Source organism: Perognathus longimembris, chromosome 1 (genome assembly GCF_023159225.1).
Source record: "Perognathus longimembris pacificus isolate PPM17 chromosome 1, ASM2315922v1, whole genome shotgun sequence".
NCBI classification, from domain to species: domain Eukaryota; kingdom Metazoa; phylum Chordata; class Mammalia; order Rodentia; family Heteromyidae; genus Perognathus; species Perognathus longimembris.
The window spans coordinates 159522546-159539992 of record NC_063161.1 but is presented as its reverse complement, the minus strand read 5'-3'; the positions used below and the strand labels follow the sequence as shown (position 1 = coordinate 159539992).

At 59.7% G+C, this 17447-nt stretch overlaps 1 protein-coding gene across 2 annotated transcripts; it reads right to left on the bottom strand.

Moving 5' to 3' along the window:
- Nucleotides 1-273: 273 nt before the first annotated feature.
- On the bottom strand, nucleotides 274-16515 carry Gtf3c5 (general transcription factor IIIC subunit 5). Of its 2 annotated transcripts, none has more exons than XM_048345630.1 (12): nucleotides 16162-16515; nucleotides 14078-14297; nucleotides 12490-12688; nucleotides 6763-6958; nucleotides 5576-5680; nucleotides 4769-4883; nucleotides 4069-4143; nucleotides 3848-3945; nucleotides 2841-2923; nucleotides 2228-2370; nucleotides 1388-1579; nucleotides 274-945 (listed from the first exon to the last, which is right to left on the bottom strand). In XM_048345630.1, exons 1-11 carry the CDS (start codon nucleotides 16303-16305, stop codon nucleotides 1416-1418), a joined length of 1542 nt encoding a protein of 513 aa, XP_048201587.1. In that variant the 5' UTR covers nucleotides 16306-16515; the 3' UTR covers nucleotides 274-945; nucleotides 1388-1415. The 2 variants fall into 2 exon arrangements, with proteins under 2 accessions (XP_048201587.1, XP_048201579.1); XM_048345622.1 differs by having other exon boundaries at nucleotides 274-934; nucleotides 1390-1579.
- Nucleotides 16516-17447: the final 932 nt, after the last annotated feature.

The window sequence follows — 17447 nt, the reverse complement described above, 5'->3', positions numbered from 1 at the left end:
CTGGCTCCCCTCTGCCCACCCCCAAAAATTGCTCAGGGATAAGCACCCAGCCGAGTTCAAGGCCCACAAGTGAAGAAAAAGAAAAAAGGATAAAGTTCTATTTCAGGCAAGGAAGTGTGGATTTCCTTAAAACAATTCAGCAAAACAAGCACAAATGGAGAATGACACGAAATCCTGAGGATGGGGAACGAACTTTGCATTTGGCAAATCTCAAACCCTGAAGTCAGGTGATGGGTAAATGGGCCCCACGGAGCATCCAGCACTTGGGAGATGTTTCAAAATAAACCACTTTTATTGTATAAGAGAACAGCCATACTTTTGGAATTTGAGTAGACTTCAATAAAGCCCTTCCAGTCAGCTCTAAGGCAGCGTGGGCGTGGCCTGGGCTGTGGGGAGCAGGGCCTGGGGGGCGGGAGGAGGGGGGGCGGCTACCCCAGCACCCGCCTCAGATTTGCCCAGGGACCAGGAAGGCCCTGGAAGATGGGGCGTCAGGAGTGGGAGTGGCCACGGCTGAGACATCCCCAGAGCAGGGCCAGGGGCTCCAGAGGGAGGTCTCACCAAGAGGGGGACTGGGGGGGGGGGGGGGCGGGGCGCTGCTTCTCCCGCCGCCTCTGCGGTGAGCCTTCTCTGCAGGCCAGGGAGCTGCAGCTCTGGCCGGGCTGCCCGTCAGGCCGCCAGTCTTGCCTTGGGGGAGGGCTTTCCAGGAACCGATCCGCAGGCTGGGGTGGGCTTGAGGCATCTGGCTTTGGAGACGGTGTGACTTGAGCTGCCCCGTGGGCACGGCGGGAAGCTTCCAGGGCGCTCTCCGGGGAGGTGGGCCTGGTTCCTCCCGGAAGCTGCAGGCCATAGGTCTGTCTGCTTCGGGGAACTTCTGCAGAGCTGCGCCGCTGGGAATGGCCTCCTCGTCTCTCCCGCCAGGGGCGGGGCACGGGAACTACAGCACAGGAGTAAAGGGACCATGGGGTGCGAGAAAACCCCACGGCACGAGGAGCCTCCCAGGGGGCCCCACGCCGTGCGGAGACCCACACACTCCGTGGGAACGCCGGCTTGGTGGGGCAGTTCCAGTGGGGCGGCTTTTACCAAAGCTACCCCAGACAGATGGGATTTGGAGCGAAGGGCAGACTCAGTGCCCACAGTCCTGGGCCTCGAGAAGCGTGTCACTCCCGGGACAAGAGCATGCTGAGCCGCGCCCCCCACTGCTCGGACCCCACGTGTGGGTTGGGTATGGGTGCGTGTAGCCAAGGACACCCCAACCACCCCTAGAGCGGAGGGCGACCACAGCCGCCGCCGCCGCAGCCCGCTTATCACTTGTGCGGTAGCAGTGGGAACCTGCCTGCCCCGGCTCCCTCGTTGGGGGGGGGGGAGGGAGAGGGGGAACACCAGTCTCACCGGCCAGCCTGGGGCCCAGGGCTTTGTCACACGTAGTCCAGAATCTCTGTCTCCATCTCATTCTCACTTCCGTCCGAGGGCTTGAAATCTTCCTCCTCTTCCTCTTCCTCCTCCTCCTCCTCCTCTTCCCCAGATTCGAACATCAGCTGCTCTTTTGCAGGGTCAGCCTTGTCCGGGCTGGAGAAGAGAGCTGGCCAGGAGGAAACAAGGTCACGAGGGTCCCAGCGCAGGCTTCCTGGATGGCACCAAACAGGCCGTGGGGCTCCTGGAGGACCGTCTACCATGACAGTACCTGGGCCCCAGAACGAGGGCAGCTGCTGTGGGCATCAGGGGACGGGGTGGGGGGGTGGGGGAGAGAACACCCTAACAGGCACCTCTTCAACTCTCTGAGAGAAACCACGGGCAGCCTCAGGACGCGATGGCCAGGCATGGTGTTTACACCTCTAATCCCAGCACTTGGGAACCAGAGGCAAGAGAATCTACACACTACAAGACACTCTGGATCCTGTCTTAAACCCCAAACCAAAAGGCTCTGTCCTGGCCAGCGGCCCGGCCACCCTCTGATCGAACCTCAGGAGGGCCTCCTGCAAGGCCCCTTGCTCCCCTGAGCCCTCCCAGACCCTCAGCCCAGGAGGGCTCGCCCCACTCCCTGGCTGGCCAGGACCTGGGGAATGCAGAGTGATAGGCCACGGTGCCCCCTGCCCGCCCCCCGCCCCCCTGGTGGAAGGAGGTGAGGCAGAGCTAGCCCACCTGTGCTGGAAGAGCAGGGCTGGCTGCCCCGGGCTGTACCCCCGCCCCTCTGCCTCGTCCTACCCCACCCCGCGGCCCCAGCCCTCACCAGGCCTCTTGGAGCGGATGGTCTGCCGGATCATGAGGGACATGGTGTCCCTCAGCTCGTCGGTGGTCTTGGGGAGGCACCAGCCGTCCCGCTCGGTGCACGCGGTCTCCTCCCCGTCATTGCGGTGGATGATCTTCTGCAACCTGTGGGCAAGAGAGGCTGCGTGCCACAGGCCCGGGGCGGGAGCCGCTGCGGGGAGGGGGAGGGAGCTGAGGCGGCAGGGGCCCGGGCTGCCTCCAGCAGAGGTGGCTGTGCCGAGAAACGTGGCACGGGCTGAGGCCCGGGCAGGGCTGCGTGCGCCCCGTGGGGGCCCCTGGCGTGCATGGCCTCTGGACCCCCCAGTCTGCACACAGCTGGATATGGCCCGGGCACATCTGCCTGGCAAGTGTGGCTTTCCCCCCACCCCACCCACTGCCGGGGCCCCACCCCCTCCCTTTCAAATGCCATTAAGAACAGGCCGGCTCTGTTGGACCCCGGGGGGGCAGGGGGGGGGGCAGTGGTCCAGCAGGGCCGCAGGCTTCGCTTCACGAGGCTGTTCCTGCGCTCTGTATTTCCACGTACAGCCCAGTCCCACCCCCAGCCCCTCCGCGGCCAGGGCCCCTCAAGTACGCACCCCTCCACATTCAAGTCGCACAGCTGGTAGAACATCTGGCGGTAGGGGGGCAAGGCGCCCTCCCGGAAGATATAGATCGACTCCTGGGGGAGGGGGAGCGGGGTGGTTAGCACAGCCCGGGGCCACACTGCAGGCTTCCCGGGGGTCTCCACGAGGCTGGCTGGCCACCAAGACCAGGGTGGGCCGCCAGGCAGAGGCTGGGCAGCAGATGTGAAGCAGCCCACATGGCAGCCAGGCCCTCAGGAGCCCACCCCCACCCCCCCCACCCCCACCCCCCAGCCCAGCTGCAGCACGGAGCTGGCCCCGCCCGTGCTGGGCTCGGCCTCCCGTGCCATCCTCCACGGCTGGCCTCATTCCTTGCCTGCTGCTCCTCATGGACCGCCCTGGACCCCTGCGTGCTGCAGAGGGGAAGGCGGAGGAGCAAGAGTGCCCCCCTTCCCCGGCTCCGGGACGGGGACGGCCCTTGGGGTAAGGACTGGTGCAGGCTGACAGTCACCCCGAGCCGGAGCCTGGGAAACCTGGGGCGCAAGGACGGCGCTGGGGGCAGGCGCGTCCCGTGGCTCGTGCCTGCTGCCCTCACCGCAGGGCTGCAGCTCGGCCAGAGGAGCAGCGTGGGTGGTTCGGGGCGCGCCCACTAGCTCCCGTTGGGTGGTGGTACTGGGAGGGCCCTGGTCTTGCCCACGCCCGACCACTGGGCCCCAGACCGTCTGGTCTAGGTCAGTGTCCGGGTGTGCTCCCGATTCCGCCGTTCCTGCAGCGGTTCCAGGCCTCGGGGGGCCCGGCTCCCCAGGGGCCACACACACACAGCTGCTGAGCCTGATCGCCGCCTCCCCCAGACGCCCACAATTCTCACGGCCCCACACGGTTGGGTTGTGTTTGTGGAGGGTCCCAGGGTGGCTCTGGGCGGACAAAGCCGTCCCAAAGCCCGGCCCCTATGTCCACAGAGGGGACGCCTCCTCCCCCCCCCCCCCGCCCCGTGCCCTCCCCACCCTGCTCCAGACACCCACCTTGAGCTTATACTTGTTGGAGGTCAGTTTCCGTGGGCCGGACGCCCCCGACGGGCCCAGGCCCTGCTTCAGGTCATGCATGGTGACGAGCTGGCTGGCTGCATGGGAGCGAAGCAGAGCCGGCGGCCTCAGAGCGGGGAAGCCGGCCCACCCGCCCTCCCGCACCCGCTGGCTCTGCTGCCGGGCCCCCGGCCGCGCCTCCCGCCCCGCCGCCCACTTACGCGTCTTCTTGACGGTGATGGGCAGGCTGTAGTTGTAGGTGCTGCGCTTCGCCTTGACAGGCATCTCGCTGCCGCCTGTAGTCAGGAGAGAGCGTGCTGGAGGGGGCAGCCCGGAGCTTACCTTAAGGCGGGGGGTGGGGGGGGTGGGGGGGCCGGCTCCCGGGCCCCGCAAGGCTGGCGTGGAACAGGACAGCCATGTAAGCTTCCCGCATGTTCCTCGCTGGCTTCCGAGCCCCTGCCGGTGATGATCATGAAACACGGCCCACAAATGGCAACGCAACTGTCCGAATGGCCCTTGACAGATGAAAGGTTCCTGACTCTGGTCTACAGGCAAAACCTGGTTCCGGGTCCATCTCCTGACAAAGGACCCCACCTGCCACACTGGAGGGAGGAGCACTGCCCACCTGCCACGCCAAAGGAGCACTGCCCACATGGGCTGGGGGAGGGAGGAGCACTGCCCACATGGGCTGGGCACAGGGCCGCGGGGCCTGGCTGCCAGCCCGGCTTATTCGCGCTTAGCAGGTCCAGGCCCACAGGCCACTGACTGTGGCTCAGAAGCGGTGCTGCTGGGCGAGGCCTGGGCCCCCCCGTTTCCAAGCTACCGCGCCCCCCTTATCCTTAGTATAACAGAATGCTGGGAAGTCTGAACAGAAAGGTGGGAAGGGACAAAGACAAAGAAAGCAAAGCTTTTGGTTTTTACCGTATTTCATTCCACAACGGATTCGGAAGTCGAGGACTTGATAAATCTTGGCCTCCGAGTGCTTGCGGGGGTCGTAGCCAAACCGGATCCACAGGCTTCTCCAGGGGCCCGTTATCTGCGGATGGGAAAGGGGCGCGTGTGCGGGGCCTGACCTCCGCACGGGGCGGCGAAGCCCGAGAGCGGGGGACAGGGCTCGGGCACTTTGGACAGCCAGCTGGCCTTTCCGGGCCTTGCTGCCCACAAGAGGGAGGTGACGATCAGGAGCCCGTACCACCGTGCCAGGAGGGAGGTCGCCTGTCCGGGAAGAGCGTTTCTGAAGGACTAAGGGGACGGGGGAGGTGGCTTTCCAGAGTCCAATCGGACAGAGGGGACACGCGTCTCACATCCCACCCACCATCCCGTTCCCTTCTCTGAGGGCTCCCCTGATGCTGATGGGCGGGACCCCTTTCCTCCACTAACAACGCAGGGGGAACTGGGGTGTGAGGTACTGTCACACGAGGGGCCGGGGCTCCGCAGCGCGCGCGCGGCTGGGCCTCTGGTGGTTCTGCCACGTGTTGCTCACGGCGGGGGGGGGGGGGGCGGCAGGATGGGGGTGCCATGCTGCTCAGTGCCGTCCTGGTCCTTGGCAAGGTCTCACCACAGGCCACTCTGTACCACGCTGTTCCCATGAGCGAGGCACAACACCACCAGGAGGAGGGGCGGGCACGCGGGCCGTGGGAAACGGGGCACTTGGAGCCGGCTTTGCGGGCCCTCAGGGCTCTCGGCGGGGCGCCGAGGGAGGCCGCCCGCCGCCCGCCCGCCACTCACCATGTAGTAGGCCAGGAAGGGAAGCAGGATCTTGAGCTTGTCCGGGTGGACGCTGATGTTGGCCTTGACCGCATTGCGCGACCAGATGGGACGAATGGCGAACAGCTGGGCGAGGTCAAGGGCAGAGGCTGAGATGGGCTCCAGCAGCGCTCCCCCCCCGCCCCCCCCACACCTCCCCAGCGTGTCCAGTGCCCCACGGAGGTGGTGGAGGCAGGGGCTCAACGAGCAGCTCCGGCTTCTGGAACGTGCCACACTTCCCTGCCTCCCCTCCCCTTCCCTCCCCGCCACCCCCTGCCACGCAGGGGCGTAGACTGCGTCTTTCATGTGCCAAGCGAAAGTGGGGGACTCGGGCATCCTGAGGTGACCGCAAGGTCACAGCCCACAGTGCCCCAGAGCAGGGCCGACAGGGGCCTGGAACCCCCGAGTGCCCAATCTGGAAGACAGGTGCCTCGGTCGGGACAGGGTGAAAGTGAAGGGGCCCTGGGGGCGGGGGGGGGGGGCAGAGGCAAGGACCATCGTGGCCACAGGCCAGCGGGCCGGGGCTCCCAGGGCTGAGGGGGTGAACTTATTGTGTCTGTCCCACTTCCCAGCGACCACCGTAAATTCTACGACGCGTGTCTTCACAAGCACACCCCACCTCTCCCCGGGGCCGGGTGTGAAGCTGGCCACGGTCAGCGGGTGCACCCCAAGGAGACCTTGCAGTGAGGCCCGCGGGCCCAAGGACGAGACACCCCGACACCAAGCTCCCAGCGGTGAGGTCGCTGCCCAGCAACGCACCCACTTCCAGAGTTCTAAGAAGAATTTTCAACCCTAGGAATGCCTGGCGGAGGCCGGGCATGCGGCTTCGTGGCAGAGCGCTCGCCTCGCATGCGTGAAGCCCTGGGTTCGATTCCTCAGCACCATATACACAGAAAAAGCCAGAAGTGGCGCTCAGGGACAGAGCTGAGGCACTGAGTGTAAGCCCCAGGACCGGCAAAAAAAAAAAACAACCACCCAAGAACGGCTGGCTGATACTAACGTGGTATCAGAGGCACCTGGAGGTGGAAAATTCCTGTGTGCCAATGAAGGAGATTTCACAGAGCGCGCGGAGCCGAGCGCGCAGCGAGCTGGGAAGGAGGCAGCTGCGTAAACACGGGGGCAAAGCACCGCAGGACGGCCCAGCGCGGCGGGCCCGGCCGGAGCCTCACCTTCCTCAGCTCCTCCTCCACCTTCTGGTCTATGGGGTTGGTGCAGGCCCTCTTCCACGTGTTCACCGCCGCCTCCAGGGGCTGCACAGGCACCTCGGCTTCCTCGAAGTTGACGAAGATGGCATTGTGGGGGCGCCGGGCCCGGCTCAGGCCGATGAGGTTCTCCCCCGAGATGGTGGGGTTGTTGTAGCCTTCCCTGGGGGGCACAGAGAGACGCGGAGAGGCCCCTCTGAGGAACAGGCCAGGGCAGCACGCGGGGGAGGCCGGCTGGGCGCCTTCGGCCTGGAAATCCAGGGAGGCCACGACCCCAGTGCTGCCTGGCGAAGGACCCCAACTCTCAGGCTGCCCACTGAGGACAGAGAGGGGGCTGTCACGGCCAGTGGTGGCCTGGAGGGGCTCTGGACGAGGCCCAAGGCCCCAGAGACCAGAGTGCAGGAAAGAGCACCTCAAGCTAGCAGCCTTCCCGCTGCAATGCCATCGAACCCGGCCTGGCATCACCCCGCCTACATACATGTCCACGGGCTGGAAACAGTGACATCAGTTACGGCTGTTAACGCAGGGACAAGCTACGCCTACCGACGCTGCTTCTCTATGACTCACTTATTTAACTTCCAGAGCAATCTTACAAGGAAGGACTACCTGAGGAAGTAACTAGAGCCACAGGAATCAGAAAGCTCGCCTCAAGAGCATGTGACACAAGACCCCCAGGGGACACAAACCAAAGGAGCCCGGCCTCCACCAGGCCTTAGTTACCTGGCCTGCACCTAGCAGAACATGGCTCTGGCTCAGAAGCACCTTGACAACCAAGACCACTGAACAAACGGTACCATCAAAGCTCAGAGGTGAACAGCGAGCGTTCCACCGGCCCACGGCCCAGGGCATCCGGTGTAAGAGGGACGGCACGGGGACGGGAGCTGGGCGGCGATGTGTCATGGAGGCTTGCGCGGGGGAGTCTGTGGACCCCTCTAGTGGGGATGCTGGTAAAGGGGTAGGATGTGTGCCTCATAGGCAAAGCCCTGCACCTTGATGTTAGTTTTCTGTGAACACTAGAAGTCTTAAAGCACACAGGTACACACACCAAGAATTCTAGCCAGACAATTCACAATAGCTAAAATATGGAAACAACCCAGATGCCCCTCCACAGACGAATGGATCCAAAAAATATGGTACTTATACACAATGGAATACTACATAGCGATTAGGAATGGTGAAATACTGTTATTCGCAGGGAAATGGTCAGAACTCGAACAAATAATGTTGAGTGAGACAAGCCTAGAACACAGAAAACAAAGGGGCATGATCTCCCTGATATATGACTGTTAACAAAGGGAGACGGAGAGACAGTAGAGACCAAGTCTGTGAATACTGTATATGTTCTTGATACATTGTATATTGTATATATGTCAACCTGACCTAGACAAGGAATAGAAAAACAGGTCGTAAGATATCATAAAAAATGTACACACTGCCCTACTATGTAACTGCACCCTCTTTGCACAACACCTTGTAAAAAAATTTATGTCCAATTAATAAAAAAAAAAGAATTCTAGCCAGGTACTGGTGGCTCACACCTGTCATCCTAGCTACTCAGGAGGCTGAGATCTAAGGGTCATGGTTCAAAGCCAGCCTAGGCCGACAAATTTAAGAGATTCCTATCTCCAACTACCCAGCAAAAAGACACAAGTGGAGTGTGGTTCAAGTGATGAGTGCCAGCCTTGAACAAAAAGAGCTAGTGCAAGGCATTCAGATCAAGCCCCGGTACTGACACACACACACATACACACAAATTCTAGAACACACAGAGGGGGGTGTCTCCTGACATACTTGGAGCCAGTGCCCCAGAGCCCCTGAGGCCGGCACGCAGCTGCCTGTGCTTCCTCCATACCCACCCACCTAAGACGCCATTTCCAGTGGATCAAGCAGCGTCCTGCGCCCTGCAATGTCATTTAGGTGGTTTTTGCCTTTTAAATTATCACGCTCCCCCAGCCTCCTCAGTAATGGGGATGGATTGTTAGGGGCACACGGCAGCGGCCTGGCTGGATTTTGCCGTGTGTTCACCTCATCTGCACACTGGGGAGGAAGCTGAAACCACGGATTGGTCTGTGCTTTTCCTCCCTGACAGGTACAGCTTCATCTTGCTCTGAGATTTCCCCCCCGAAGACCCTGATACCGCAGGGAGCCGGGGTGGTTGGGGGGAGAGGAGGCCTTTCTGTAGAAGGGATGGCTGGTCTTCATGGTCGCTGGGGTCTGTGTCACCATGACCCGTGTTCACAGAGGGCTCAGTTCCTCAGACCCAGAGCGGGGCCCGTGAGGGGGAGGTCAGGCCCGGTTCCCCATGAGGGCCAGCAGCGCACCAAGGTCAACAGAGGCCCAGGGAAAAGGGACAGGCTCTTTCTGTGTGCCAGAAACGGATAAACACACAAGGCAGGAAGGAGCAGAGGCCGGGGGCCCCGGGGCAGCTGGCCTTCCTCCCTGGCTCGCCCCGGGCTTGGGAACCGCTCCTGCTGGCCCCACCAAGCGGAGCCGGGGCTCCGTGCTGCCTGCCATCCACCGCCAGGCCGCAGAGCAGACCGGCGCCTCCGTCTTCGATGGATGCATGTTTGTTTCTGACTATCAGGGTAAATTGTTTGTGGAGGGGAAACCCAAACACCCCCCACATCCCAGAGGTGTTGAAACATCTTTCTTTTGAGACGATTTTTGTATTATTTGCTTTTCCCTAAGAAGGACAATTTACCCGCCTGATCGGAAAAAAAATAGTTGGGGCGGGAGCGGGGTAGGTGACAGACTGAGCAGACCCGAGGGGCATCGACCAAAGGCGAGGCGTGGCGCGGGCTGGCCGGCTCCCCGGGAACCTGAAGGAGCCCCGGCACGGAGCGAGCCGGGGTTTAGAGACACACGCTTCATGCTCTTGGGGCGGGCTAGGCTTCAGGGGTGAGGGTGAAGGGAAGAGTCAAGACAAGAAGGCAAGGGGCACCTGAGAGTTTATTCCCACTCCATTCTCAACCTGCCAGGACTGTTGCACTTTCTACTTACGTATTTGTTTTGAGATAGTCTGGCTGGCCCTGAACTCGCTCCAGGCTGGCATGACAGGCGAGTGATACCACACCTCACGCTCAGAATCTTCCTAAGAGCAGGTAACAATATGCCTCTAAGGCTTCCGGTCTGCGCCAAGCCGTGGGTACAAATGCTGTCCTTGAGTGTCCGCCTGCCTCACACCCAAACCCCTCAGCCCACCCTCCGGGTTTCTCTGTTAAGGCACCCGCCCCTCAGCCTGTGTCTACCTCAGCCCCCTGGCCCCCCGCCCAGAACGCAGCCTTGCTGCCCTGTGGTCTCAGACTTCAGCCTTCAAAAAAGTGCCCTGGGCCACGAGAGGTTTGGGGGTCAGGACCCAAGGATGGAAAGGTTTTCATGAAGAAAGGGAAAGTGCCCGCCCTTCCAGACCGCAATCATCCTGGGCCGTCCTTCTGACTGCTGAGGTGTCTACCAGCACAGCACAATTTATGTGTTTATTATTATAAATATATACATTACTATTACACATATAGGCATATACACACACACAGATTGGTGCTGGTCCTGAGACTTGAACTCGGAACCTGGTCACTGCTCTTGGCCTTTTTTGCTCAAGGCTAGTGCTCTACCACCTGAGCAACAGCTCTACTTCCAGCTTGGCTTGGCTTTTGCTTTTGGTGTTTAATTGGAGATAAAGAGTCTCGTGGACTTGTCTGTCCTGGTTGGCCTTAAGCCGGGATGCTCAGGCGTGAGACTCCTGAGCAGCTAGGATTACAGGCGTGAGCCCCTGGTGCCTGGCACGGCACAGTCTATTTCTTACGCCTCCCAGTGCACTCTGGCACCTGCTGGCTTCCGTGTGAGGCTCCTGGATCGGCACCACACCGGCCCAGCCAGCCCCTTTTGCGGAAGGCTGCTCAAAACTCCCTGGGGAAGAGTGCCTTAGGGGAACACCACCCCCCCCCCCCCCACGGGCCCGTTTACAAACTGTCCTTTTAGTTGTTTAATCTCATCTCCAAAAGCTTCCGTCCCAATACGGGCCCACCAATACGGGCAGAGAGCCCTTCTCAAGCCAGGCTTTGTTCCGGGCACCGCCGTTGCAGCAGAGAACAAAACAGGCCAAATTTTTGCCTTTGGGGACCTTACAATGCGAAACATTTTAAAATGCCATTTGGGGCTGGGAATATGGCCTAGTGGCCAAAGTGCTTGCCTTGTATACATGAAGCCCTGGGTTCGATTCCCCAGCACCACATATACAGAAAACGGCCAGAAGTGGCACTGTGGCTCAAGTGGCAGAGTGCTAGCCTTGAGCAAAAAGAAGCCAGGGACAGTGCTCAGGCCCTGAGTCCAAGGCCCAGGACTGGAAAAATAAAGAAATTAATTAATTAATAAAATGCTGTCTTTATGTGCGTTTTTTTTTTTTAAAGAAGGCACGCCAAAGTAAGGACAGCGTAGCAGTAAGGCTTGCAGGCCCGAGGAGTGGGGGGACTGGGGATCGACACCTGGCACGTGGCCTGGCGCCCCTGAGTGGTCCCGGCTCCCCGTTTGTGAGAGGGGGAGAGCCACGAGGAGGCTGGACGGAGCGCAAGCTCGGCATCGCCACGCCGCCGGTGAGCGTTCCCCGTCGCACGCCGGGAAACTTCCACCCTGGTTCTCCTTCTCTCGTTTCTATGCTGCTCAGCCGTGGCTCTTCCACGTAAGCAAGCTCACTCCTGTACGTCAGTGTGTGGCTGGCCTCCAGGAGAAAGCCAGCCTCTGACAGCGCCCAGGCTGGCCTGTGCGGCCCCCCGGGGGGCTACGTGAAAAGCCCGTTTCCTGTGACTAGCACGTGGCTTGACTAGGGGCACGGCGAGCTATGCATTCAGTCCATCAAGCTTTCACAGCCCCCCGTGCAAGAAAAGCAAATCGGTGCTTCAAGGGGATTGGTGCGCATCCCCAGAAGCCCACGATCTAGAGGAGACAGGCGGTGGCCGAGTTCACCGTGAGCAAGACCCAAGGAGAGGCAGGGGAGACTGGGGGACGGCTCTGGTGAGTGGGGACTGGTCAGCGTCGGAAGCAGCCTCCAGGCAGATGGGCAGACCAGGAGGCAGCCCACAGGGGGGCCACACTGGGGCTGAGCGTGGCGAAGGGAGGCAGCAGAGAAAGACAGACTGCAAGGACGGCTATGAGATCTCTGCCTGCGACTGCCACGGCGAGGCCGTGGGACGGGCGGAGGTGGGGCGGTCACACTGCCGGTGACCACGAGGCCCAACAACCCATCAACAACAGCCCATCAACAACAAGCAGGCACGGAGCAAGGGAGACCTCCAAGTTCTGTGTGCCCAAGGGTTGTGGGGTCAGAGCCAATCTGGCGATTACCAGGCCCTCGCTTACGAAGGGCTCCTTCTGCACTGAGGACATGTGCTTTTTTTTTTTTTTTTGGCCAGTCCTGGGTCTTGGACTCAGGGCCTGAGCACTGTCCCTGGCTTCTTTTTGCTCAAGGCTAGCACTCTGCCACTTGAGCCACAGCGCCCCTTCTGGCCGTTTTCTGTATATGTGGTGCTGAGGAATGGAACCCAGGGCCTCATGTATACGAGGCAAGCACTCTTGCCACTAGCCCATATCCCCAGCCCAGGACATGCGCTTTTGAAATTCAAACCAACACCTCAGCTGAGCAACACCGTCACCCCCGTTTGGGGATGGGGAAGCTGAGGCCTCCTGCCGAGGAGGCGTTCTTACCGGTGCTGTGTCTCCGGGCGGTAGAAATAGTCCACGGGGGTGTCTAGCCGGGAGAAGATGGGCGGGGGGATGTAGAGCGGTACTTCCTGCTGGAAGAAAGCCTCCTTCTCGGGCTTGAGCAGGAGCACCTTGTTGTACATGGACACGTGCTTGTGGCCCTCTTCCGTATGCGCAGCCAAGAACTGGAAGTCAGACATTCCTGGAAAGAGAAGTGGACAGATGACACCTCCACAGGGCACCCGCCCGGGAACAGGCAGCTGCCGCCCGGCTCGGAGCCAGCTGTGCAGCGATGGGGGGCGGGGGCAGGGGAGCTACAGGACAGCTAGGGTGAAGTTCAAGGCAGCCTGTGTACAGCCACTTGGGGCCTGGCTACACGAAGCCTGAGATGCCACACCGAGCAGCAGGGAACTTCCATACGCAATCTTTGATGACCCACTGGTCAGACCCGCTGCTCCAGAACGGACAGCCCTCGCTGGTAGTGCACCACAGACAAGGACGACTGGCACCAAGGCCTGGCCAGGGGTAGGGCCGGTTCTCATCACCACCCTCCCCTCCCCTCTCTCCAGTCTCCTTTTCTGGTCTCAATTCTTAGTCTCTTCTAATTGCCTTAAAACAGCAGCTGTAACTGTGGGCACATCTAAGTCTAGATGGTAATTTTTCTCCCCAGTCCTGGGGCTTGAACGCAGAGCCTGAGCACTGTCGTTGAGCTTCTTTTTGCTCAAGGCTAGCACTCTACCACTTGAGTCACAGCGTCACTTCCCGCTTTTTCTGTGTATGTGGTGCTGAGGAATCGAACCCAGGGTTTCATGCATGCTAGGCAGGCACTCTACCGCCAGGTCGCCTTCCCAGCCCCTCTAGTTGGTCATGTGCCTGGGCCTCCGCTGTGCCTGGGGAACAACACTGTCTCAAGGGCATACTCAGGGACTGACCAGCCAAGCTACCTGCCCAAAGACACACGGGGGCCAGGCAGGCCAAATTCCAAAGTCTATGCTGTTTTCCACCCTGCCTCTCAGCCTGTCATCCTATGTCCTCCCTGACGTTCCCTGTAAGTAGCAAACGTGACTGTAAGCCGACCCCGCAGAAGGCAGCCAGTTCCAAGGAGCATGAGGGGAGTCGGGCCGTGAGCTGGAAAGACTCAAGAGGAGGCTTAATCTCCAGTGAAGACAAAGGGAAGCGGGACATAGCTGTACACTTCTCTAATCGCTGATGGGAGGGTCACTTAAGCTGAGGAGTTTAGGCTAGTCTGGACTACACAGCCAGATCCATCTTAAAACAAACACAAAACCAAATAAAGCAAAATAAACCAAAAGATTGGGAGGGTTCGAAAACCTAGGAGAAACGAACTGCCCACCGGTGTGATCTGCCCCCCACAGTGGCTTTCCTTAAAGCTGACAGTGCCCTCACAGAGCCCACGGGACAGGGCCACTTCCAGCACGGAGCTTATGCTCTGTGGTCCCCACAGCCCTGACCTGGGCACATCCTAGCCACTTCCCTGGTAACAAAGGAGTGTGTGTGTCTGTCTGTCTGTCTGTCTACAGCAGGCCTTCAAATAACCCCACACCCCCCATCCCCCAAGGCTTCTCAGTACCCTGAAATTTGTAAATGGTAGAGACGATGCCGAGGATCTCCATGTTGAAGGAAACTCGGGGGCGAGCCTCAGCCCCCGGCTCCCCTCGGGGCCGTCTCGTCCTTTTCTTGATCCGCAGCAACAAGCTGCTGGTACTGAAGCGGTTGGCGCACACTGGGTGGCAGTATGGGTCCTTGGGCCGGAAGTACAGCTCCAGCCTTTTGGTAGGGTCTGTGTAGATCTGCAGCAAGACCACAGAAGACGGGAAGAGCGGTGAGCAGCTCACATCCAACAGGGTGGGGAGGTCCTCCCTCCACAAAGCCCTTCCGTAGCCCATTCTGAGCTTTTCCTTTGTGTCTGTATGGAGTCTTGAACTCAGGACCTCCCTCTCTCACTTGGATTTTTGACTCAAGGCTGGCACTCTTCCTACCATTTGAGCCATGTCTCCATTTCCAGCGTTTTGCTGATTCATTGGAGGTAGGGGTCTCATAGACTTTTCCTGTGTGGGCTGGCTTGGAACTGCGACCCTGAGGTCTCAGCCTCCTGAGCTAGGATTACAGACAGGAGCCACCGGCACCCAGCCATTCTGAGTTCTTTATTGTCCCTAAAGACTCATTTCTTAAATCCAGTCTCTCCATAAAATGAGGACAAAATCCGGACAAATAGTCTCCTTCACAGGTTTATCATGAAATAAAATACTTTTAATATTCACGACTGGACAGGAAGTAACATTTATTAGCTCTCTATATAAAGCAGACTTTCAAATAAAAATGAATATTTTCCTTTGAAAGCAATTATCTTACGAAAACTAAGTGTAACAGGTATATCAGATGGGTGTGAAGGATGATTAAAAATTAAAATAGTTTCCCAGTACTAACTTGAAAATAATTTCTTGTAAGTGGCATATAAATTTTTTTCATCAAAAGTAATATTTCAGGGCTGGGGATATAGCCTAGTGGCAAGAGTGCCTGCCTCGGATACACGAGGCCCTAGGTTCAATTCCCCAGCACCACATATACAGAAAACGGCCAGAAGCGGCGCTGTGGCTCAAGTGGCAGAGTGCTAGCCTTGAGCGGGAAGAAGCCAGGGACGGTGCTTCGGCCCTGAGTCCAAGGCCCAGGACTGGCCAAAAAAAAACCCAAAAAAAAAAAAAAAAAAAAAAGTAATATTTCATCTTATAGTTTGCGGAAGGTAGGGAGGTGTCACGAAATTGCTGAGGAAAAAGTAAATTTTCTCTCTCTGATATCATGATAACCCTCAGCTAACCTGGATACCCTTGGAATGCTGGTTCTGCCTAACTAACAACAATCTAGCAAACATTCAGCAGTGACCATGGCAGAAAGCATATCTGACTGACGGATTTTGTTGGTCTTGGGTCTTGAACTCAAGGCATGGGTGCTGTCCCTGAGCTCTTTTGCTCAAAACTAGGGCTCTACCACTTTGAGCCACAGTGCCATTTTCAGTTTTCTGGTGGTTCATTGGAGGTAAGAGTCTCACCAGGGCTTTTCAGCCCAGGCTGGCTTCCAACTGTGATCCTCAGATCTCAGCCTCCTGAGTAGTTAGAATTACAGGCGTGAGCCACCTGCACCCAGCTAGCATATCTGATTTAAAATGCACTGTGACTCACGCCTGTAATCCTGTCTATTGAGGAGGCTGAGATCTGAGGATCACAGTTCGAAACCAGCCGGGGCAGGAAAAGTCCATGAAACTCACATCCAATTGACCACCAGAAAACCAAAAAGGGAGCTGTGGCTCTGGCCTTGAGCGGAAAGAGCTCAGGGGCAGATGGCAGGCCCCGGGTTCAAGCCCCACAGCACACAAAACACTTAAGAGTGTCTGGCAACCTTTAACCCCGAGGGGAGCGACCCCCCTTCCCACCCGGTCCTGCCCACTCATCTCCTCCCTTACCCCGGCTCCCCGGGAACGCAAAGCCCCGCCCCCCGGCCGCGCGGGACCGCCCACCCCCGTCACCAGAGCAACCGCGGCCCTGACCCCCCCCCCGGCCGCCAGCCCCGCCCCCCGCTCTCGGCTCCTCCCCCGTCCGCCAGCCCCGCCCCCGCGCTCGGCCCCGCCCCCGCCGCCCCGCAGGACCCCCCGCTCCTTACCCGGGAGACGCCCTCCTCCCCGCCCAGCGTGCGCAGCATCTTCCCCACGTCGCGCACCACGCCCGGGTACTCCACGCACACCAGCCGCCGCCGCTGCAGCTCCACCGGCACCGCGGCCCGCGGCGCCGCCTCGTCCGCCGCCATCCCTCCCAACTTGGCGGGGCCCGCCACAGTCCGTCCCTCAGAGCACTCCCGGGGCCTCCTCTCAGAGGTTCCGCCAAGGAACCGTTCCGGACCCCCTGGTTTCCGCTAGACGCGAAGCCTCCGGGGACCAGGCGCCCGGGGGTGGGGGAGGCCGCGCGGCCTGCAGCGGGCGAACGACGCCGCGTTCTCGACTTGGCGTTTGAAATGGAGAGGGCTGCACAAAGGGCCGGGGCCCGGGCTGCGCACTCCCTCCGCGCGAGACCCTCGCCAATGAGGAGCCAGGAGGGGGCCAGGTTCCCAGGTAGCAGCCAATACGAAGCCAGAATTGGGGAAAGCCCGCCTAGCTTCCGGTGAGTCCGCCCAATGAGGGTTTGAGGGCGGGGCAGTGTCCGACTTCCGGCCCGCCTCCCAGCGGCGGGGAAGGGCTTTCCCGGTGCGTTGTCCTCGAGGGTCTAGCCTCATTTCTGCGGGGTTCTAAGCTGCGGGTGGGAAGTTCGGTGTGGAAGTTGCGGGAGCAAGGAATTTGCCCGCCGAATGCTGCCACCCCCTCCCCAGAAGAAGACCCCGGAGGTCGCGCGCCACGTGTCCTGGGTCTCGAACTCAGCGCCCGCGGGGACCCGCGGGGACCTGCGGGAGTGAAGCGTCTTGTACCGTGCCTTGGGCCCTGTGTGTATGGAAAACGGACCTGAGAGTGCCTTCCAGCGAACCGATTGAAATCCAGACAAGAAGGGACTGCATTCGAGGGTGTTGGGAGCTGAAAACCATCAAAACAAGTGACCCCTTGGCTATTGGCACCCCGAGTAGTTGGAGTCCCAGAATAAATAAATGGCTGCAAGGTTTAAGCTACTGGGCGCATCTTATAAAGAAAAGGTATAACCTGCTGTGAGATGTTTGTCATTCAGTTGTACCCGGAAGACTTCACCAAGGGCACCGTTGAGGGGTTTCTTCTACAAGGACAGTGCAGAATTAACCGACAGCAGGCAAGGGTGAGCTAGAAGATTCCCGCATTTCAGCGGGGAGCTGCTCATGAAGCCTTGGGAGTCCCTGACCTGCCCTCTCCAGCAGAGACGAGGGATTGATGTAGGAAAGTCAACATTTCCCACACCCAGGGATAGAAATTTCTTCGCAAATGTCCTTTTGTT

Coding starts and splice junctions, on each gene's coding strand:
- Gtf3c5 (XM_048345630.1), bottom strand. CDS start 16,305: ATGGCGGCGGACGAGGCGGCGCCGCGGGCCGCGGTGCCGGTGGAGCTG. Junction 3,946..4,068: donor CATCACCGTCAAGAAGACGC/GTAAGTGGGCGG, acceptor GCTCCCATGCAG/CCAGCCAGCTCGTCACCATG. Junction 2,924..3,847: donor CCAACAAGTATAAGCTCAAG/GTGGGTGTCTGG, acceptor CCCCTCCCCCAG/GAGTCGATCTATATCTTCCG.